Source organism: Lithobates pipiens, unplaced genomic scaffold (assembly GCF_037356315.1).
Source record: "Lithobates pipiens isolate NorthernLeopardFrog02 unplaced genomic scaffold, aLitPip1_a1.2 Scaffold_8, whole genome shotgun sequence".
NCBI lineage: Eukaryota > Metazoa > Chordata > Amphibia > Anura > Ranidae > Lithobates > Lithobates pipiens.
In genome coordinates this window covers 296,481,715-296,501,288 of record NW_027507903.1, presented here as the reverse complement: position 1 = coordinate 296,501,288, position 19,574 = coordinate 296,481,715, and the positions used below count along the sequence as shown (strand labels likewise).

Genomic DNA, 19,574 nt, shown 5'->3' with positions numbered 1-19,574 from the left:
CTGCCAGGAGGGTTACTTTCCTGCATACATGCTATTAGATTAAAATGTTTTTCTTGTACTGGCAGATGTCATAGGGTGCAGTGCTAGAGCTGGTCATCGTGCGATTTTCTTTCCTGAACACTGATTGTATTAATAGAGGAATCCCTCCCACAGAGCTATTGTATTCTCCTATTGTGTGTAGCTGTCCCCGGGAGAACGGAAAGTGATTATTTCTAGAGGTTATAGCCCCTAGCAATAATCACATGAAAAATCCAACAGGCTGGGTGTACCCAAGTTAATGGATTGGTCAACTTGGGTACAATCAATCTGCCCATACGTTACGTGGTTCAAATCTTGGTCAGTCCTTGCTGAACCAACTGAGATTTAAACCACCTAACGCTTAACACTGGCTACCAAAAACAGTGACTAGTGTTCACATACGACGGATGTGTGTCTGTGTTTAGGTATAATAGGAAATAGGTTTATAGAAAATGTAATACACTGGCTAAACCATAACAATAAAGACAGAGACTAGACTCCATTTCACCTGTGTCAAATGTCATTTTAATCTTTCTGAATGAAAGATTTTCACAGTATAAAAAAGTAAATAATAATAAAAAAATGAAAACAAAAACACAGCAAAGCCAATATACACTTGGCGAACAGAACGTTAATAAAATCCAATGCCGAATCCAGAGAACTGGACCTGCTTATCCTGCTTATAAAGTCCAGAATCCCATGGTGTATTCGAGCATAGCACCAGCTGTCAGGTAAAAATAACATGAAAAAAATACAGAGGAAAATAAAGAAATAAGACATTTTTTCTGTCTCGCTCTACTGTAGCCAGATACACTATTTTGGTTGGTAAAAGACAATGCATGGGAAATACACATAGCAGAGGAAAAGGGGCTATTAAAAGGTGCTCTGGTTAAAATGGTGAAGTACCTTCCCCAATGCACCCTTCTGAAGGCTTCACACAAGAGTGGAGGAACAGAAGTGATGCAAGTGCTTGATAAAAGGATAGAATTAAAGGATACAGTAATAGATTTAAAACAATGACGGCTTATGCTCCTACATTCCTGTTACCGGGGACTGACCAGATTTTAGACATCTCTAACTTCATAAAGAAATATTCCAATGAGTTCCCGTTTATGGAATATTTTAGTATCTAAAATTCAATAGCTCGTGAGATTTGAATTCGTTTGGCAGATATTTTGAAGCCCTGCATTCAGGAAGGGGAGTGGAAAGAAGTTCAGATTGTTAAAGCTCCCTGTACACTGGTGTAACCACACTTAAATTTGCTTTGTGAGAAAGGGCCATCTTCCCACACAGATAGAAATCATGCTTCAGGTTAAGAAAGGGAACAAAGACCAATTACAAAATCTGATGATATAAACATATTGATAGCGGTGAGGAGGCTTGTTAGATTTGTTGTTTCTACCAGTCGATTTTATCTGCTGCCCCTCCCTAGTTTTAAAGTCTACTGCTTATTTTAAGACAAAAAGCCTCTACAAGTCTCTCTATGATTAAATACACTCAAAACAGTTGCAGAACCAAGCACTATGAAAAGATCCACTGACTGATGACTTTCAAGCTGCCAAAAACATTTCTATTGTTATGGGTTGTGCACAGGTTTGTTGCAAGTCCCTGTTGCAGGGAATAAAAGGGGCAAGTGTTACCTGCTGGCCTCTCTATATGACCTGGATGCAGAAACTGTTTCTCCTTTGATAAAAAAAAAAAAAAAAAAATAAGAACAATAAAATACCCTAGCAGCTCAAGTAATGTAGCTGTTCTGATTTCAATGTAGTGTTTAGATTACATAACGCAACCTCCAAAATTAAAATAGTCCTAATCTTACAGGCAAAAAAAATTTATATATAATTTTTTTTCCTCATAAATTGTTCCCTGTGTGATCCTAGTGTAGTGGATGCGCTACTGACATCTTAGGAAGCTGGGGTTTAGAATTCATGGAGAAATAGTGAACATAGAGATTCCAGGCATTATGGCATGTAGGATTCATTCTCTTAACACACAAATATTGTCCATGCCACTTCAATGCAAGGGAGTGATGCAAAACAGATTTCATGCCATGTGTGATGCCAACAATGAGGACCTGAATACAAGAGCTATAAAATGCTGTTGGCCGTGATAGAAAAAAATACAAATTAAAAAAAGAGCAGTTGAGACGCAGTATTAAAAACCCTTAAACAGCTTGTGAAAGTGTGCAAAATGGAGCAGTGGGGAACCAGAGGTCAGAGAACTTGTTAAAACAAGTGTACTGGTGACATGAGAAGAGAGGGGAAATGTAGGAAGTGCAGGCATCATTGTGCCACATTGGAAGTGGTTTTCTTCAGGCTAAAGTTGGTCCAGTTAACAGCCACTTTCTGCCGCGTCTGCTTGGCAGAGTCCAGACAGAACCTAGGAAAGAAAGATATAGAAAATGATTGCAGTTTGAGACTTTGTCAAAGTATAATAGTCATCAATCTAAATCACAGGATTTCATGGGGTCTCTTCTTTTCCAGCAATTAACAGGTCCCAAAAGAGCAGGGAAAGGCACCATGCAAGGATTGGGCAATGCTCTCTGATATCTTTCCCCCCTGATACCAGGGCAACTTGACTAGTCCATAACACCCTTGGATCACAGGAGTGGGTTCAATGATACTGAGTGTCAGTCCGCTTTAAAGAGGACCAATACTTTGCCACAAAGGAAACAAGTGGTATAGCAGTGGAGTGTGAAGTGGGCGAGTACAGCCACCTGGCTGACTTTTCCTCATTTCCAGTCCTAGTGATCAAACCGTGAACGAAAAAGTGAAAAAGGAAAAAGCAACGCCCAGTTGAATTCCCCAAAGGGGTAGACAAAGCAGTGCTCTGGCTCATGGTGTCAAATAACTTTATTATAGTAGATGGAATGTACAAATTACAGTAGCTTTCGCATTTCGGCAATAAGCCTTAGGTCAAAGCCATAGAGCCAGTTAGAACTAAGGCTTATTGCCGAAACGCACAAGCTGCTGTAATTTGTACACTTTGCCTGCTACAATAGTTATTTATTTGGAAGAACGAGTTGACGGCTCTTCATTTCATCTTTTCAAGTAAAAAAAAAAAAAAAGGTCACAAAAAAAAAAAAACACGTAAAAGAATGCAGCTATCATATTCCTTCCTGGATGCTTCCACGGAGCATACGTTAAACATAATACAAATGTACACAATATAGATTAAGCAACCCTAAACTGACTTAGTGCAAACATACCAAGTTGTACAGTAAATGCAGCCAGACCTCAATACAAACACAATGCAAAAACAATATAAAAACTGTTTTTACATCTCACCTCTTGAAATATTCTACTTCGCGATCGGTCTCATCCATTTCCATGGTGTCTACATCCTTAGGAAGGAACACATCATCTACAAGTAGAGAGGTTTTCATTATAAAAAACAGAATAGGATTAGGAAAAAAGTAAAATTGGAGTGATTCAGGTTATGGACTAATTAAGCCTTGTAGCTGAAACCTGTAGATTAAAACAAGCCACACCCATATTTAACAATCTGGTTGTCCGTTATATTCCTCTACAACAATGTAGAAACAAAACATCTAATCCAGCCATTCTCAACCAGGGTTCCATGGAACCTAAGGATTGCTCCAGAGGTTGCTAGGAGTTCCTTGAGCTGCTGGCTGACCTCCCATTTGATGGTGCCTGCATAGTTCTAGGGTCAATGTCACTTGGCAGAGCCAGCTGCATAAACCCAAAGAGGTTTGTAGGGGTGGCATTGTGATCACGGATATGGACGATGCCTGATGACATCATTTATGACAAAACACATAGGAAGGAGATGAGATGTACAATGTGCGAAGTACTACGCATGCGTGGCCCCATCGCAGGCATTTTGGAATCTGGTAACCAGAGCGGTTTCTGTATTCAGAGCCATTAATATGCCCAATTTTTGCCTAGGTCTGTAAGTGCAATATATTAATAAATGTTTTAATACCTATATGGGACTTCTGGTCAGCTTCTTTGTTCCAATTTCATGCAGGCTTTTTACCTTAATGCATAGAATAATGCATTAAGGTAAACAAACTTCTGCCTTTAGAACCGCTTAAAACTACTTCCCACCCGGCCAATGTACATATAGGGCCGGGTGGGAGCCGCCTCCTTCTGACTGAATGTGCAGGAACGTCCTTCAGAAGGAGGAGATCACCCGCGCGTGCGTGCGTGCGTGCCCGTGCAGCGGCGCAATCCCGATGCGCTCGTGTCACCCGGACGCGGAACATCTCGGATCGGCAGGAGGGCTCTGATTCAGCTCCAATCAGATCCCTCCTGATCACATGACGGCAGTGTCCAATCACAGCCGTCATGTGATGTAAACAGCCGGTTTCTAGGCAATCGGCTCCTCCTCTCCTCACACGGAAGTCGTTGCTGAGGAGAAGAGAGCAGAACGCTGCAGCCGGCTGGTGATCAGCGAGTATGAGCTGTTTTTACAGCTTTTTACTCACTGATCACTAGTCTAGTGTAAACACACATCACCACACAGTGTAAACACACATGTTCCCAAAATATACGTCACCACACATGTCCCCAAATAATAAAAAGACATGTCCCCAAATAAAAAAAACACATGTCCCACTAAAATCACATGTCCCAATGATTATCTGCACACATATTTACGTGATCACCTGCACACATATGTACATGATCATTTGCGTACATATGTCCGTGATCACACAAACCAATTATTATACACTTAACGGAATTTTTTTTATCAAAAACATGTAACAGAATACATTTTGGCTTAAATTTATGACAAAATTTGATTTATTGGATTTCTTTTAAAATAGAAAAAAGAAAATAGTTATTTTCCAAAATTTCCGCCTTTTTGCGCTTATATCGCAAAAAATAAAAAACAGAGTCGTGAATAAATACCACCAAAATAAAGCTCTATTTGTGTGAACAAAATGACAAAAATTTAATTTGGGTACAGTGTAGCATGACCGCGCAATTGTCAATGAAATTGCGAGAGCGATAAAAGCTGAAAATTGGGCTGGGAAGGAAGGGGGCGAAAGTGCCCTGTATTGTAGTGGTTAAAAAGTAACACTCTGGTAATTTGATGCACATTTCACAGCTGACAGAGCTCCAATGTCTTCTGTCAAGAATAAATCAGTATTAAAGCCAAAAAACTAATTTACATTATAGCTTGCCAATTCTTAGATGTGGTGACTGCAGTGGTTTTCTTTTTCATGACTTTTTGCTTTATTTTTACCTGGGGATCTGGCCAGTAAGTCTGTTATTTTTCAATTTCCTTTACCAGACCAAACTGTCTAGCGAGTGTCAGAAGGTTGAGACAAAGCATTTAACACTGACAGGGGAGCTTACAATGGTCAGCTTATATTCAGTTATGTAAAAACTTTATCCCAAACGGAAAAAAAAAAACTGCTGAAACTACTTGTAAAGCAATAGCTAGAGTTGCGGTTTAATTTGTAAGTTAGGGTTAAATCTTCTAGTGCATCCAACACTAGTTTAGCCCCAGATTGAAAGTGGTACAGGCCAAAGTTGTCGTCTTTTTCCTACATCCAGAGTGGAGACACACTAAAGCTGGCCATACATTAAAAAAAATTATTGTACCATTTTCCTTTAGATTTTTCAAAACCGTACAAATATGAGGTCACAACTAAACACTTTCAATTTGTATGCAATCAGGGAGGCCCTTGTAATACATAGTTGAAGGTAAAATTAAAGGAAATTGAATAAGAAAATTGTATAATGTATGGCCAGCTTAAGACAGGAAGTGTGCTATCGGCCGCATAACCAGGTGAAATAAAAACACCCAAAAACAAATTAACCACTTCCCGACCAGCGCACGACGTTGTACGTCGACAGAATGGCACGGGCAGGCATATTGGCTTACAGGTACGTCCAATATTCAATGCCGCCCTGCCATCGGGAGCGCGCCGCCGGCGGCACGCTCCTGCGCTGGTCGGGACCCCCGTGAGTCCGGTCGCGGGACCCGCAGACTCGATCGCCGCGGGCATCCCCGCGATCGTCTCACGGAGCGGCCGAATGGAGGAAATGCTGTGTAAACAGCATTTTTCCATTCTGCCTAGCAACTAGTGACGCTGATCTCTGCTCCATGTGATTGGAGCAGAGATCAGTGTTCACTAAATGAAAGCCCAACCCCCCCACAGTTAGTAACACACCCCTAGGAACACTTAACCCCTACACTGCCACCCACTGGTTAACCCCTTCACTGCCAGTGTCATTTACACAGGAATCACTGCATTTATATAGCAGTGATTACTGTATAAATGACAATGGTCCCAAAAATGTGTCAAAAATGTCCGATGGGTCCCCCACAATGTCGCAGTCACAATAAAAATCGCTGATCGCCGCCATTACTAGTAAAAAAAAATAATAATAAAAAATTATTAATAAAAATGCTATAAAACTATCCCTATTTTGTAAACGCTATAACTTTTGCGCAAACCAATCAATAATCGCTTATTGCGATTTTTTTTACCAAAAATATGTAGAAGAATACGTATCGGCCTAAACTGAGGGAAAAAAATGTTTTTTTTTATATATTTTTGGGGGATATTTATTATAACAAAAAGTAAAAAATAATGCGTTTTTTTCAAAATTGTCGCTCTATTTTTGTTTATAGCACAAAAAATAAAAACCGCAGGGGTGATCAAATACCACCAAAAGAAAGCTCTATTTGTGGGAAAAAAAGGACGTCAATTTTGTTTGGGAGCCACGTCCCACGACCGTGCAATTGTCAGTTAAAGCGACGCAGTGCCGAATCGCAAAAAGTGGTCTGGTCTTTGACCAGCAAAATGGTCCGGTCTGCAAGTGGTTAAAATGTGCATATGCGCTACATAGCGTGAATGGGTGCTCAGGTTAAATCAATAGGGAAGGGATGGAAACACTGAAATTATCATAGTTTGCAGTATAACCAAATGTGATTCGCCGGAGCAGCGATGACGTCACTCCCGCGCATGCGCACGGGACCGGAGACGCGCGGCATCGTCGTCATCGACGATGCCCCGCTAAGTGCGCTGTCTATAGCGGTGCCCGTCTTCGGGCAAATATCTCCTAAACCGTATAGGTTTGGGAGATATTTCTTGGACCTACAGGTAAGTCTTAATCTAGGCTTAACTGTAGGTCAAAGTGGTTTGTAAGGGTTTACAACCACTTTAATTAGTTGACCAGTCTTCTCTGACACAGAGGCACACATGGGGTTTGATTTGCTAAAACTGGAGAGTGAAAAATCTTTTGCAGCTCTGCATAGAAACTAATCGGCTTCCAGATTAATTGAACAAGCTGAAGTTAAAAGCTGATTGGCTACCATGCACAGCAGCATCAGATTTTGCAGGTTTAGTAAATGAACCCCACAGTCGTGGCTACCATGCACAGCAGCATCAGATTTCTTCAGGTTTAGTAAATGAACCCCACAGTCGTGTGTATGATTGTGACAAAAGCATTCAACTGCTGCAATTGTTTCATAAGCTGATTTACGAAAAAGGGAACAATAATGACTTCAACAAAAGTTGCGATTTTGGTTTTTGATGTTTCATCTTTTAGGAAAAAATTAAACCTTATATCAGATTGGATTTTAAATGCAACAGCTACAGTCTTTCATAGATCTCCTCCAGTTTACAGGTACATTTAGTAAAAAAGATCTGAATAAACTAAGAAACATACCAACAGATATACTTGGTTTATCTGTTTTGTTCCTACTCTTCTTGGCTTTGCTTTTAGACCCAGCAGCGGCTCTGGCATCTGTCCTTTCAGATCCAACTGGCTCACTTTTCTCTTTTTCTGGCCTGGAGGTAACTGAATTCACAGTGTCTGGTCCTTGCCTTGAAGTCTCTTCCATTTTCTCAAGAAAAAGCTTGCGTTGGGCTTTTGATCCTGATGTACCGATTTTAGGCGGTGCAACTTCCCCAATATGAGGCTCACACTTTCGTGTTTGGAGGCTTGCTTTTTTGCTCTTCTTTGTACGACCTCCAGAGAGAGAAGCTCCTGGCTGAACATGGGGTCTCTGATTTTCAGAACTATCCAATACCTGGTTTTCTAGGGTACTGATAGAAGTTTTATCCCCACTTTCCCCAGAGTCAGAGTTCTTCTGAGACTGAACCCAGATCATACGAGAGAGATTAGGAACAGCACTTAGCCTTTTCACAACACCATTTTCTGTAGACTGAGTGGAAGTATTAACTTCATTCTCTGCCAGTTTTGCATCCTGGTTTTTTGAAACACCAAGTGTAAGGGGGGACAGGTCAAGATCAATCTCTTGGAGATCAGAAGAACCGTTAAGGTGGGAGAGCAAGTTTTTCTGCTCCAGCACAGCTGCTTTTTTAGGGAAATCGTTGACATCAAGATTTAGATCATAGACACTGAAGCTAGCCCTAATAGAGTCTTTGATGGTATTCTTGATCTCTTCAAGCCGGCTTGTTAAAAAACTATTTACCCGCTCCAACTCAAGCTGAGGCCACTGCAATAATTTCTCTCCTGAAGATGGAGCCCCTGTGTCTTCTACAGATGAACTATAGATGTCAGATTTCTGAGTACCAGCTTCCTGAAGGGCTTTCTCCTAGACAAAGGAAATAAAAAGTTAATTAACCTGTTGAAAATTTCATATTATTTCTAAAGCCGCGTACACACGGGCGGATTGTATGGCCTACTTAGTCCGTCATACAATCCGACGGACAGTCCGTCATTCTTTCGAATGAACGGACTTGACCACACACGGATAGCCAAACAGTCCGTCGAAAGCTTGCGCGATGATGTGTACAGCACGTACGACGGGACTAGAAATAGGAAGTCCAATACACAGCAATGCAATCTTCCGCTGTGTAAATCCTTTCTGAGCATGCGCCATTCTTAGTCCGTCGAACTAGCCTACTCACGAGCGGATTGTCCGCTGAAACCAAAGTATGACGGACAGTATTACGGAAATTCCGAAATACTTAGTACGCCAGACTACACGCTGAAAAAGTCCGCTGAAGCCCACACACGAGCGGACTGTCCGCTGAAATGTGTTTCGGTGGACTAAGTAGGCCATACAGTCCGCCCGTGTGTACGCGGCCTAAGTTTTTGTTGTTAACATTGATTCGCACTTTTGTACTCTGCACACTCTAAGCAATCATCAGATCCGAATAAAAAAAAAAAAAAAAAAAAAAAATCAACACCACATTTTTATGTAACTAACACACAATTTTGCATACTGTGAATACTGAACATCAAGCACCGAAGTCATTAAGTGGAGTTAAATGCATATGCTAAAAACAAAATGTGAACCATTAGCGCAATCTTAAAACAATATTATAGGTCTCAATAAGCTGCTAGCTATAAATACCACACAGGGATTTCACTTTTTTGTATAATCCATTTAAATGAATGAGCTGGATTTGATTCAAGTGTGGATACAATCTGCACTCCCTTATAAAAAAAAATATCAGCTTTTTTTCAACAAAAATATTTAAAGATTAATACAATTATTTGACATAATTTCCTGTTCCGATTGATGTCACTTCCGGTTCGTAGAACGCACGCTATGTATGGCCGCTTCCTGTATCTACAGCTTTTTATCCACGCTTGTTTTTAAACGTCTTTTTTGTAAGTACTGATCCCTATGCGCACCAAATTAACTTTTATAACAGTACTTCACTATTGGTCCATCCTCTTTTTATTTTTGGGTGCCTGCTTATCCTGTCGAGAGCCTTCTATTGGACATCTATCAGCTGATGTTCTTGCATCGATCTATCAACTGATGTTTTGAAACCAATCCATGTGTGTGGGATATTATTTACAAGCCTGAAGTGACCCCTGGACTACAAAGCCGGGGGTCGTCCTGTTCTGGTGAGTGGGGATACAAAAGGGGGTGTCGCTGTATTCCTGTAAATTTATGAAGCATTTTTTTGCACCTACTCCACTGTGGATCAACACTTCAGTTACATTTATTTGGAATTCTTTGCTTATTTCAGTTATAGTGTGTGATGTGACCGCTGTATTTTCTTATCCACACTTAATTCAAGTGATTAGCACCTTGGGTGCAGCAGCTGCAATTTATTATCACTTAGTTGTTACCATTAGGCTGCTTTCACACTGGGGCGGGAGCGGCGTCGGCGGTAAAGTGCCGCTATTTTTAGCGGCGCTTTACCATCGTTTTAGCGGCGGTCTGCGGCGCTAGCGGGGTGGTTTTAACCCCCGCTAGCGGCCGAAAAAGGGTTAAACCCGCCCGCAAAGCGCCGCTGCAGCGGCGCTTTGCCGGCGGTATTGCCGCGGTGTTCCATTGATTTCAATGGGTAGGAGCGGTTTAGGAGCGCTGAATACACCGCTCCAAAGATGCGGCTAGGAGGACTTTTTTCACCGTCCTGCCAGCGCATCGCTCCAGTGTGAAAGCCCTCCGGCTTTCACACTGGAGTGAAAGGGGCCGGTTTTTTTCAGGCGCTACACAGGCGCTATTTTTAGCGCTGTAACGCCTGAATACCGCCCCAGTGTGAAAGCAGCCTTAGTGCGAGTTTATATTTAGAAATATATTGTCACATTTTATCTACCTTACCAACGGCTCAGTGTCTGCCAGCCCTCTCCCCCAATCCCTTGTTGAATGTAATTGTATCTTAGTAATTTTCCTTCAGGGCTAATAAAGTATTTGATAATGATGTAGTTTATGCAGCAAAACAAGCAAAAACAACAAATGCATGATAAATACCACATCAGATGATGCGTTATTATATGAAGGTCAATTTAAAAAAACTGAAATACATTTTTTTTTTATTTTGTAGTCTAGCCACTCACTATTTAATTAATGTATAAATTGGGAGTTGAAACATTTAGCAGTGGTATTGCTACAGTTCCAGCTCAGAGATGCTGGTTGCCAGGGAGAAGGTGTCTTAAAGCGGAGTTCCACCCACTTTTGAGAGGTGGTCATGTGTGTTTCCCAGAAGACAGCCGGCCATTCACAAAGCACAGAGTGACTCGAGCATGCGCGGTAGGAAATGGGCAGTGAAGCCGCAAGGCTCCACTGCCTGTTTTCCTTAATTAGAATGGTGGTGCCTGCACCTGATCCGATGGACTAATCGGCCTGGGGGGGGGGGGGGGGGCATTACAGGCTCCCTGGACAGGTAAGTGTCCTTATTAAAAGTCAGCAAAAAAAACCCTAGTGGTGGACTTTTTAGGCACATAAGAAAATAAAATAGTATCTTTAGTTGTATACATAAAAACATATTACTCATATAACATGTGACATTTGAAGTGCATCTATAGCGTATAACAATAATGTACATACAGTAGTATGGAATGCTCATGCACCCTACACGTTTCAGAGTGCACGTATCTCCTTCCTCAGGGGTGAATATGAGCAGGAAAGATTCCTATTCTATAGAAGTATATTAGAAAAGACAGGGTAAGTATCTACAACATTACATATATGTGCAATAATTTGTAGACAACTGTCACATTCTTACACTTACATGTTTAAGGTAAATCACTGAATTGGCATTTCGAAAAATTCCAGTTTAAAAACAACCTCACAAAAGGTAAGTATGCCAGATTAGTTCTCGGATCCAAAAAACAGCTCTTAGTATGTTTGTCTTAGAAACTTTTTATATTCATGCCCAATCAAAAGTGTTCAAGAAAATTAATAATAGGTACTGATGAATGAGAGACAACAAGGACTCTCGTAATCCCCCTCGTATGCCAACCTGTACCTGGGGGAGTGGGAGGCCATGTTCCTAGGCGATGAGACCTTGTCAATGTACACGGACCATATCCTTGGATAGTACCGGTACATTGATGACGTGTTCATCTGGGATGGACCACCTGATGCACTCCAGCAGTGCCTCCTAAGGATGAGCAGGAATGATTTCAACTTGAGCTTTACAATGTCTTTTGACAAATCATGTGTCATGTTCTTTGATGTGGAGGTCTATTGAGGGGAAGAGTCTCCTTAGTAAACTCTATAGGAAACCCACATCAAGCAATGCGATTTTACATGCCACCAGTTTTCACCCCAAACCCCTCTTGGACTCCATTCCATATGTCTAATATCTCAGAGTGAGCCGAAATTGCACCGATGATGTTGTTTACAAGACAGAAGCAAACAGGCTATTCGAAAGATTACTGTTATGAGGCTACTCCCATGCTTCTTTGAAATGATCTTTCTAACAGGCATCTCTACAACCAGGGGAAAAATTACTTTATTTTAGAAAAACCTAAAAATGACACCAATATTACTAGAATCATCACCAAGTATAGTAATCAGCAACCAGAGATTAAAGCCATCATAGATAAATACTGGCACATGCTTCAACTCGATCCACTACTAGGACAATTTGTCCCACAAAACCGTTGTTTCATTTTAAATGAGCTGCATCCCTTAGGGACAGGATTGTGAGTAGCGAATTTAAAGGAGAGTCAAATAAAACCCATTGCAAATATAGAGGAACGTTTATGTGTGGGACATGTAATTACTCCAAATTCATGCTCACGCAAAAAAAAAAAAAAAAAAAAAAAAATCTATCCTTCCTAATGGTCAAAAGTTCTTTCCTAAACATTTAGCCAACTGCAGAATGTCTGGGATAATTTCTATATTTCTGTGTGTGTGTACATGCTTCTACATTGGTAAAACCAAATTGGAATTTTGGAGAAGGGCGTATAGACATGTAAAAAGCATGCAGGCTTACGATCCTGATCTTCCCCTTGGCCGACACGTCAAAATAGTGCACAATGGCAAATTTCCAAAAACAAGGTTCTTGATTTTGGGTCGGATAAATCCTAGTCCCAGAGAAGGGGACTGGAATAAGGCACTCCTCCACATGAAATCATGATGGATCCATAGATTAGAAGCCATCCAACCTCTTGGCCTAAACGAAACAAAGCCATCCATCCTCCTGGCCTAAACCATTCCTTGAAGGCTTTTCTTCAGGAGGAATGGAAAAATAACCAATAGAACTAGGTTATCCACTTATTTGTTGAATAAAAGCAATTCAAAATTCATATGTATTGTTCATACATGTAGTTTGGCCTGTCGACCATAAAACTTTAATGACACTGTACCGCAAAGCAAATGCTCTGTATGTATTTTGGAACGTTGTTGTTATTCTTTAAACATATACTGAATTGTAACAAATGTTGGGCATTGTATGGTCATTTAAATCTATGTTGTTCTATGTCTTGCAAAAACATCTTATTTAACGCTGTCATGTCATTGTAAAATCTAAATGCCATTTTGTTTCTTGCGCCTTAAATTGCTCATTGCTATTCCACAAAATTCACTAGGAATCTAAGGACATAAATTGATCTACTGTGTCTCCTTTTTTATTGATTTTTTATTTTTCAACCTTTACCCATGTTTACTATTTTAAGATTAAACCCTTTGTTCAAGTCAGCAGGGCTGAGATTCGCTCCGGCACACAAAGCCATCCGGTATTTGTTAATGCCGTGGCACAGCATATTGTGAGGTTACAGCCATTCCCGACATCTATGGCTGACCTCCATCTTGCGACCCCAGCGAACATGTGCAGTCTGCTGGGGAAGCTTGCTGCGTTGGCAGATTGAGTGGGCGTGGCCTTGATCCAACGTGCGTGCCCGCGCATGCTCGCCATGGACGGGGCGGCACGCACCCAACTCGGGGGGGGGGGGGGGTCGCCTACGGCCGATACGAGCCTCCTCTCTCCTACACTGTCAGCTGTTGTAATCAGCTGTGACAATTAATTGGAGAGGGAGGGCTTTATAACAGCTCTCCGAGATCAAGTCCGACACCAGCCACAGTCTGCTGCTGGATGTCAGTCTGAGCTGTCAGAATTTCCAAAAACTCCTCAGTATAAAGATAAGAAAGCGCTGAACGGCAATATCCTTTTTCTTTTTTCTTTCAAATGGGCTAGAATTATGTATACTCTGCATTATAGGCTGTAAGGATTTGGCTACTTTTGAAAGGTATAAAACTCTCTGCCTTTTCTGAACATGAAAAAGCTTATTACCTAATTTGGGACTGCTGCTAGTATATAGAAATAGGATATGACATATATATTTATCAACAGTACCGGTCGTATCATTTTTTACTTCTTTTGGAATTTATATATTATATAATTCAAAAACTAGATTCGTTTATCTAAAAGTCTTAAAACATAATTAAAATTAATATACCATGTATCATAAAAACTAGTGCTTTCTTTTAAAGAAATAAAAAATGTATCTACCAATACTCTTATTACTTTCTAGCCATGATCAGCTATCCCTATTATATAACCATTGTTTAATGATCCTTCAAAACGCCACTTTCAGGTACATTTTTGTTAATACTCTACACGATATCAACACCCACTTATTACCTTTGAATACGTTTTCTAAAACTTACTCTACACGATATCAACACCCACTTATTACCTTTGAATACGTTTTCTAAAACTTATGATAAGAAAAACATTAGTATTTTGTTATATATTTATTTTTTACAGGATCTGCCAACTGGCCCCAGTATATATTATATAATTCAAAAACTAGATTCGTTTATCTAAAAGTCTTAAAACATAATTAAAATTAATATACCATGTATCATAAAAACTAGTGCTTTCTTTTAAAGAAATAAAAAATGTATCTACCAATACTCTTATTACTTTCTAGCCATGATCAGCTATCCCTATTATATAACCATTGTTTAATGATCCTTCAAAACGCCACTTTCAGGTACATTTTTGTTAATACTCTACACGATATCAACACCCACTTATTACCTTTGAATACGTTTTCTAAAACTTATGATAAGAAAAACATTAGTATTTTGTTATATATTTATTTTTTACAGGATCTGCCAACTGGCCCCAGTGAATTTTCAGAGCATACCATGCTGCTATACCCCCCTTTTCTTTTGAGAGGGATTACAAGAGTCCTTGTTGTCTCTCGTTCATCAGTACTTTTTAATTTTCTTGAAAAATTTTGATTGGGCATGGATATAAAAAGTTTCTAAGACAAATATACTAAGAGCTGTTTTTTGGAGTCTAGAACTAATCTGGCAGACTTACCTTTCTGATGTTGTTTTTAAACTGGAATTTTTTGAAATGCCAATTCAGTGATTTAGCTTAAACACGCAAGTGTAACAATGTGACAATAGTCTATAAATTATTGCATATATATGTAATGTTGTAGATACTTGCCCTGTCTTTTCTAATATACTTTTATAGAATAGGAATCTTTCCTGCTCATATTCACCCCCGAGGAAGGAGATACGCACACTCTGAAACGTATAGGGTGCATGAGCATTCCATACTACTGTATGTCAATTATTGTTAAACGCTATAGATGCACTTTGAATGTCACATGTTACATGAGTAATATGTTTTTATGTATACAACTAATAAAATATTTGTACCAAGATACAATTTTTTTTTTTATGTGCCTAAAAAGTCCACCACTAGGGTTTTTTTTACTTTTGGTTTTAATATTGGATGTGGCACAAAATAAGCATTAACTACTTCCTGACCGCCGTGCGCTGATGTACGTTGGCAGAATGGTACGGACAGGAAAATGGGCGTACCTGTACGTCCCTTTAAATTTTCCTCCATGCCATCGCTTGCACACGTGCCGGCCAGGACCGTCAGGTTGCTGGTCCTGGGACTCAATTTCTGCGAGGATACCCGCGATCGCCTCACTGAGAGGAAGAACGTGGAGATGCTAATGTAAATAAGCATCTCCCTGTTCTGCCTAATGACAGTGTCACTGATCTCTGCTCTTTGTCATCGGGAGCAGAGATCAGTGATGTGTCACACACAGCCATGCCCCCCCACAGTTCGAAACACACCCCAGGACACACTTAACCCTTACACTGCCCCCTAGTGGTTAACCCCTTCACTGCCATTTACACAGGAATCAATGCATTTGTATAGCACTGATTGCTGTACAAATGATAACGATCCCATAAATGTGTCAAAAATGTCCGATGTGTCCGCCATAATGTTGCAGTCACAATAAAAAAAATCGCTGATCGCCGCCATTACTAGTAAAAAAAAAAAAATATTAATAAAAATGCCATAAAACTATCCCCTATTTTGTAAACGCTATAACTTTTGCGCAAACCAATCAATAAACACTTATTGCAATTTTTTTACCAAAAATATGTAGAAGAATACGCATCGGCCTAAACTGAGGAAAAATATGTTTTTTTATAAATTTTTGGGGGATATTATAGCAAAATGTAAAAAATAATGCGTTTTTTAAAAAATGGACGCATTTTTGTTTATAGCACAAAAAATAAATAAAAACCACTGGGGTGATCATGTACCACCAAAAGAAAGCTCTATTTGTGGGAAAAAGGGACGTCAATTTTATTTGGGAGCCACATCGCATGACCGCGCAATTGTCAGTTAAAGCGACGCAATGCCGAATCGCAAAAAGTGGTCTGGTCTTTGGCCAGCCAAATGGTCCGGGGCTTAAGTGGTTAAGTTGCCGTTCAATGAAAATTCGTATTAAAAGTCAGCAGCTACAGCGTTTATATAAAAAAAAAAAACGCGGGTGGAACACCGCTTTAACAACCACTGACTTGTCCCTATCTCAGGATTCCTGGCCGACGGTAATGCAAACAAAGTAGTAGAAACATGGTTTAAAGAGGTCCTCCCCAAATTCCCTGCTGGACCCTTATCTGAGCAAGCGTGAAAGGAGGAATAAGCGCGCAAAACAAGGTTGTTACGACATCAGGTGTCAGCTCAGACAGCCAGCATCTCTGAATTGAACTGTCAAATTAAGCAGTACTAGCAATATTACTGCTAAAGGTTTCACCTTCCGATCCAGTCAGTAAAACAAGACGCAAAAAAAAATTTGTTAAAATGCGTTAAATACCACAAAATAAAAACCTTAAAAAACACATGCAGTATATTACCTGCTCCTGACAAATACAGAATGAGTTATTTTAAATGTAAAGTGCTCAATTCACAAAGCAGTATCTACCACTAGGGTAAAACACCTCTTAGTGTTTTGCAAACTTTTTCAATTCACTAAAAAACATTACTAAAATACTGCATGAGCCATTTTATGAAGTGTTGTGGTGTTTTAGTACTAAACCTGGCAGTATGTTAATGCCAGTGGGGTTCTTTTTTTTAAGATATTCTTTTGTATACATTCTGCTGTAAGCGGGGAACCCAGCTGACAGCAGATAAGTCATTGTTGTTAAGGAAGCAGAAGCCACTCGCTCCTTACTTACTGGTAGTTATGGACGTTGGCAGGTGCCAGCTCCTTAACAACCAAGTCTAACTGAACACAATGCATGGCTAAACCACAACTTGTTTAACAAATGTTATGTTTGTCATGTTATGCAGTATTTGCTGTGCGTTATTCACTAGTGCGGTAAATACTGACCGTGAATTGACATTTTGAATATCGCATGAGACAAATGGAAAAAAAATGTGTCACAAGATTCAATTATCTCATGCAATATTCTTTAGTGAATTGAGCCCACAAATTCATGCAGTATTTCTCTTAGTGAATTTAGCCCTATGCCCTTTGTTTTAGAACTCATGAAGGGGAGGGACCAAAATCCCTGAAACACGTTGGCCGTTAATCCCATCTCAAATTAAATAAAGCTTGTTTGGATACTCTGGTAATTGGGTTGATAAAAATCTTTTACTTTATAAAGAAACTCTCTCACTTTGCCCATTTATAGTATAGTAAAGTGTCTGTAAAAAGGCCTTCCCCAGACCCGCTGATACCCACTGTTCCTAGTTTCCCTACCTCCACTTTCTTTTTGCAGCCAGCATAAAAATTGGCTTGTGGTGGAGCCTGAAAAGGACCAGTTTTGTTACACTCTGTGCAATGGTTTTGCACAGAGCAGTCCCTATATTCCTCTTCTGGGGTTCTCCCGCTGGTGCTCCTGGCACCTCCCCCCTGTCGAGTGTCCCCATAGCAAGCCGCTTGCAGGCTTGATCTTAAACCAATCAGTATGCTTAGCCCTCCACAACAGCTGTGTGGATCACCCTGGGACACAACGATCACACCCCCCCCCCCCCCACACAGCATGTGAGGAGTACAGCGATCGCCACCAATCATGTCTTGACTGCTGTGCCCGACAGGAGCTCACTGGAGCAGAGAATCTAGAAGTTAGCTCTAAGGACCCCATTCGCAGTCTGAGATTGTGCAGGCTAGTTACCCTTTAATGGGTAGAGTCATCCGGTGAGTGTATTACCAGAGGGGGATAAAAATGTGACAATGATTTTTGCTTGTTTGCATGCACTTCATGGCAGCACTTATTTCACTACTATGGCAACGATTTTTTGATATGAACTCATGGACTTTTATCTGGATTGTTTTATTACGTTTACAATTACCACTGTAAGGGTACCATCACACTGGGGCACGAGCCGCATTAGCAGTAAAGAGCCACTAGTTTTAGCGGCGCTTTACCGCTGTTATAGCGGCGATTTTAACCCCTGCTAATGGCCGAGGAAAAGGTTAAAAGGGCCCGTGTTGCGGCGCTGCCAAAGCACTTTGCAGGCCACTTCGGTAGCGCTGTCAATTAATTTCAATGGGCAGGGCGTTTTGGAAGCGGTGTATACACAGCTCCCAAACTGCAACAAAGATGCTGCTTGCAGGACTTTTCTCCCCATCCTGCAAGCACACCGCCCCAGTGTGAAGGCAGTCGGGCTTTCACACTGGAAAGGCTTGAGAGGCGCTTTACAGGCGCTATTTTTTAGCTCTAAAACGCCTCAGCAATGAAGATGGGGAGAAAATTCGACAGCCGCACTCCAAAAAAAATTGTGCCATTTATTCAGAAAACAGGATGAATGAATGAATGAAATACTTGTATAGCGCACAATGCGAACTGAATCGCCTCTAGGCGCTGTGGCGAGCTTTTATCATCTGCTAAAAGAGGAAGGTCTTGAGTTTTTTCCTAAAATCCAGGTGATTTTCTTCCAGGCGGATGTTGATTGGTAGAGCATTCCATAGCCGAGGCCCTTGGACAGCGAATCTCCGATCACCCTTGGATTTATACCGGGCTTTGGGCACGAGGAGGAGGTTTTTGTTGGCTATTCGAAGACTGCGGTTTGGTGTGTAATGATTTATTTTCTCCATTAGGTATTGCGGAGCTTCTCTATGCACGTATTTGTGGGTGAGGCACAGGGTCTTGAACATGATCCGATTTTTTACGGTTAGCCAATGTAAGCTCCTCAGTGAAGGAGAAATGGATTCCCAGGGTTTTTTTCCTGTTATCAGCCTTGCCGCCGTGTTTTGGGTCAGTTGTAATCGCGCAAGTTGATATTGTGGTAATCCTATGTAAAGCGAGTTTGCGCAGTCCAGTCGTGAATTAATGATTGTTCCAACTACCACTGCTTTGTCATTCTTTGGGATAAAAGGGATGAGTCTGCGAAGCATGCGCAGCAGATGGTGAGATCGACTGACTACAGATCCTATTTGCGCATCCATTGACATTTGTGCGTCTAAAATAACCCCGAGACTCTTCGCTTTGGTCTTTGGGGAGATAGCCTGCCCAAAGACAGTTGGTGGAGACCAGGAGGTTTTGGTTGCGGACTTATGATTTGGGTGTAAGATAAGAAGCTCTGTCTTTGATTCGTTCAGCTGGAGGGAGTTAGTGGTCATTCAGTCCTCTATTGATTTGAG

The 19,574-nt window shown here is 40.8% G+C and overlaps 1 protein-coding gene across 5 annotated transcripts in view; it reads right to left on the bottom strand.

The window, feature by feature from the left end:
• Positions 1-520: 520 nt before the first annotated feature.
• Positions 521-19,574, bottom strand: part of FAM193B (family with sequence similarity 193 member B) — a 110,563-nt gene continuing 91,509 nt past the window's right edge. For all 5 annotated transcript variants that reach the window (XM_077472519.1, XM_077472520.1, XM_077472521.1 and 2 more), the window contains 3 exons: positions 7,671-8,562; positions 3,306-3,381; positions 521-2,397 (listed from right to left, as the gene is read on the bottom strand). In XM_077472519.1, the coding sequence (XP_077328645.1) occupies positions 2,301-2,397; positions 3,306-3,381; positions 7,671-8,562 (1,065 nt within the window). In that variant the 3' untranslated portion in view covers positions 521-2,300. The remainder of the gene's footprint in view (positions 2,398-3,305; positions 3,382-7,670; positions 8,563-19,574) is intronic.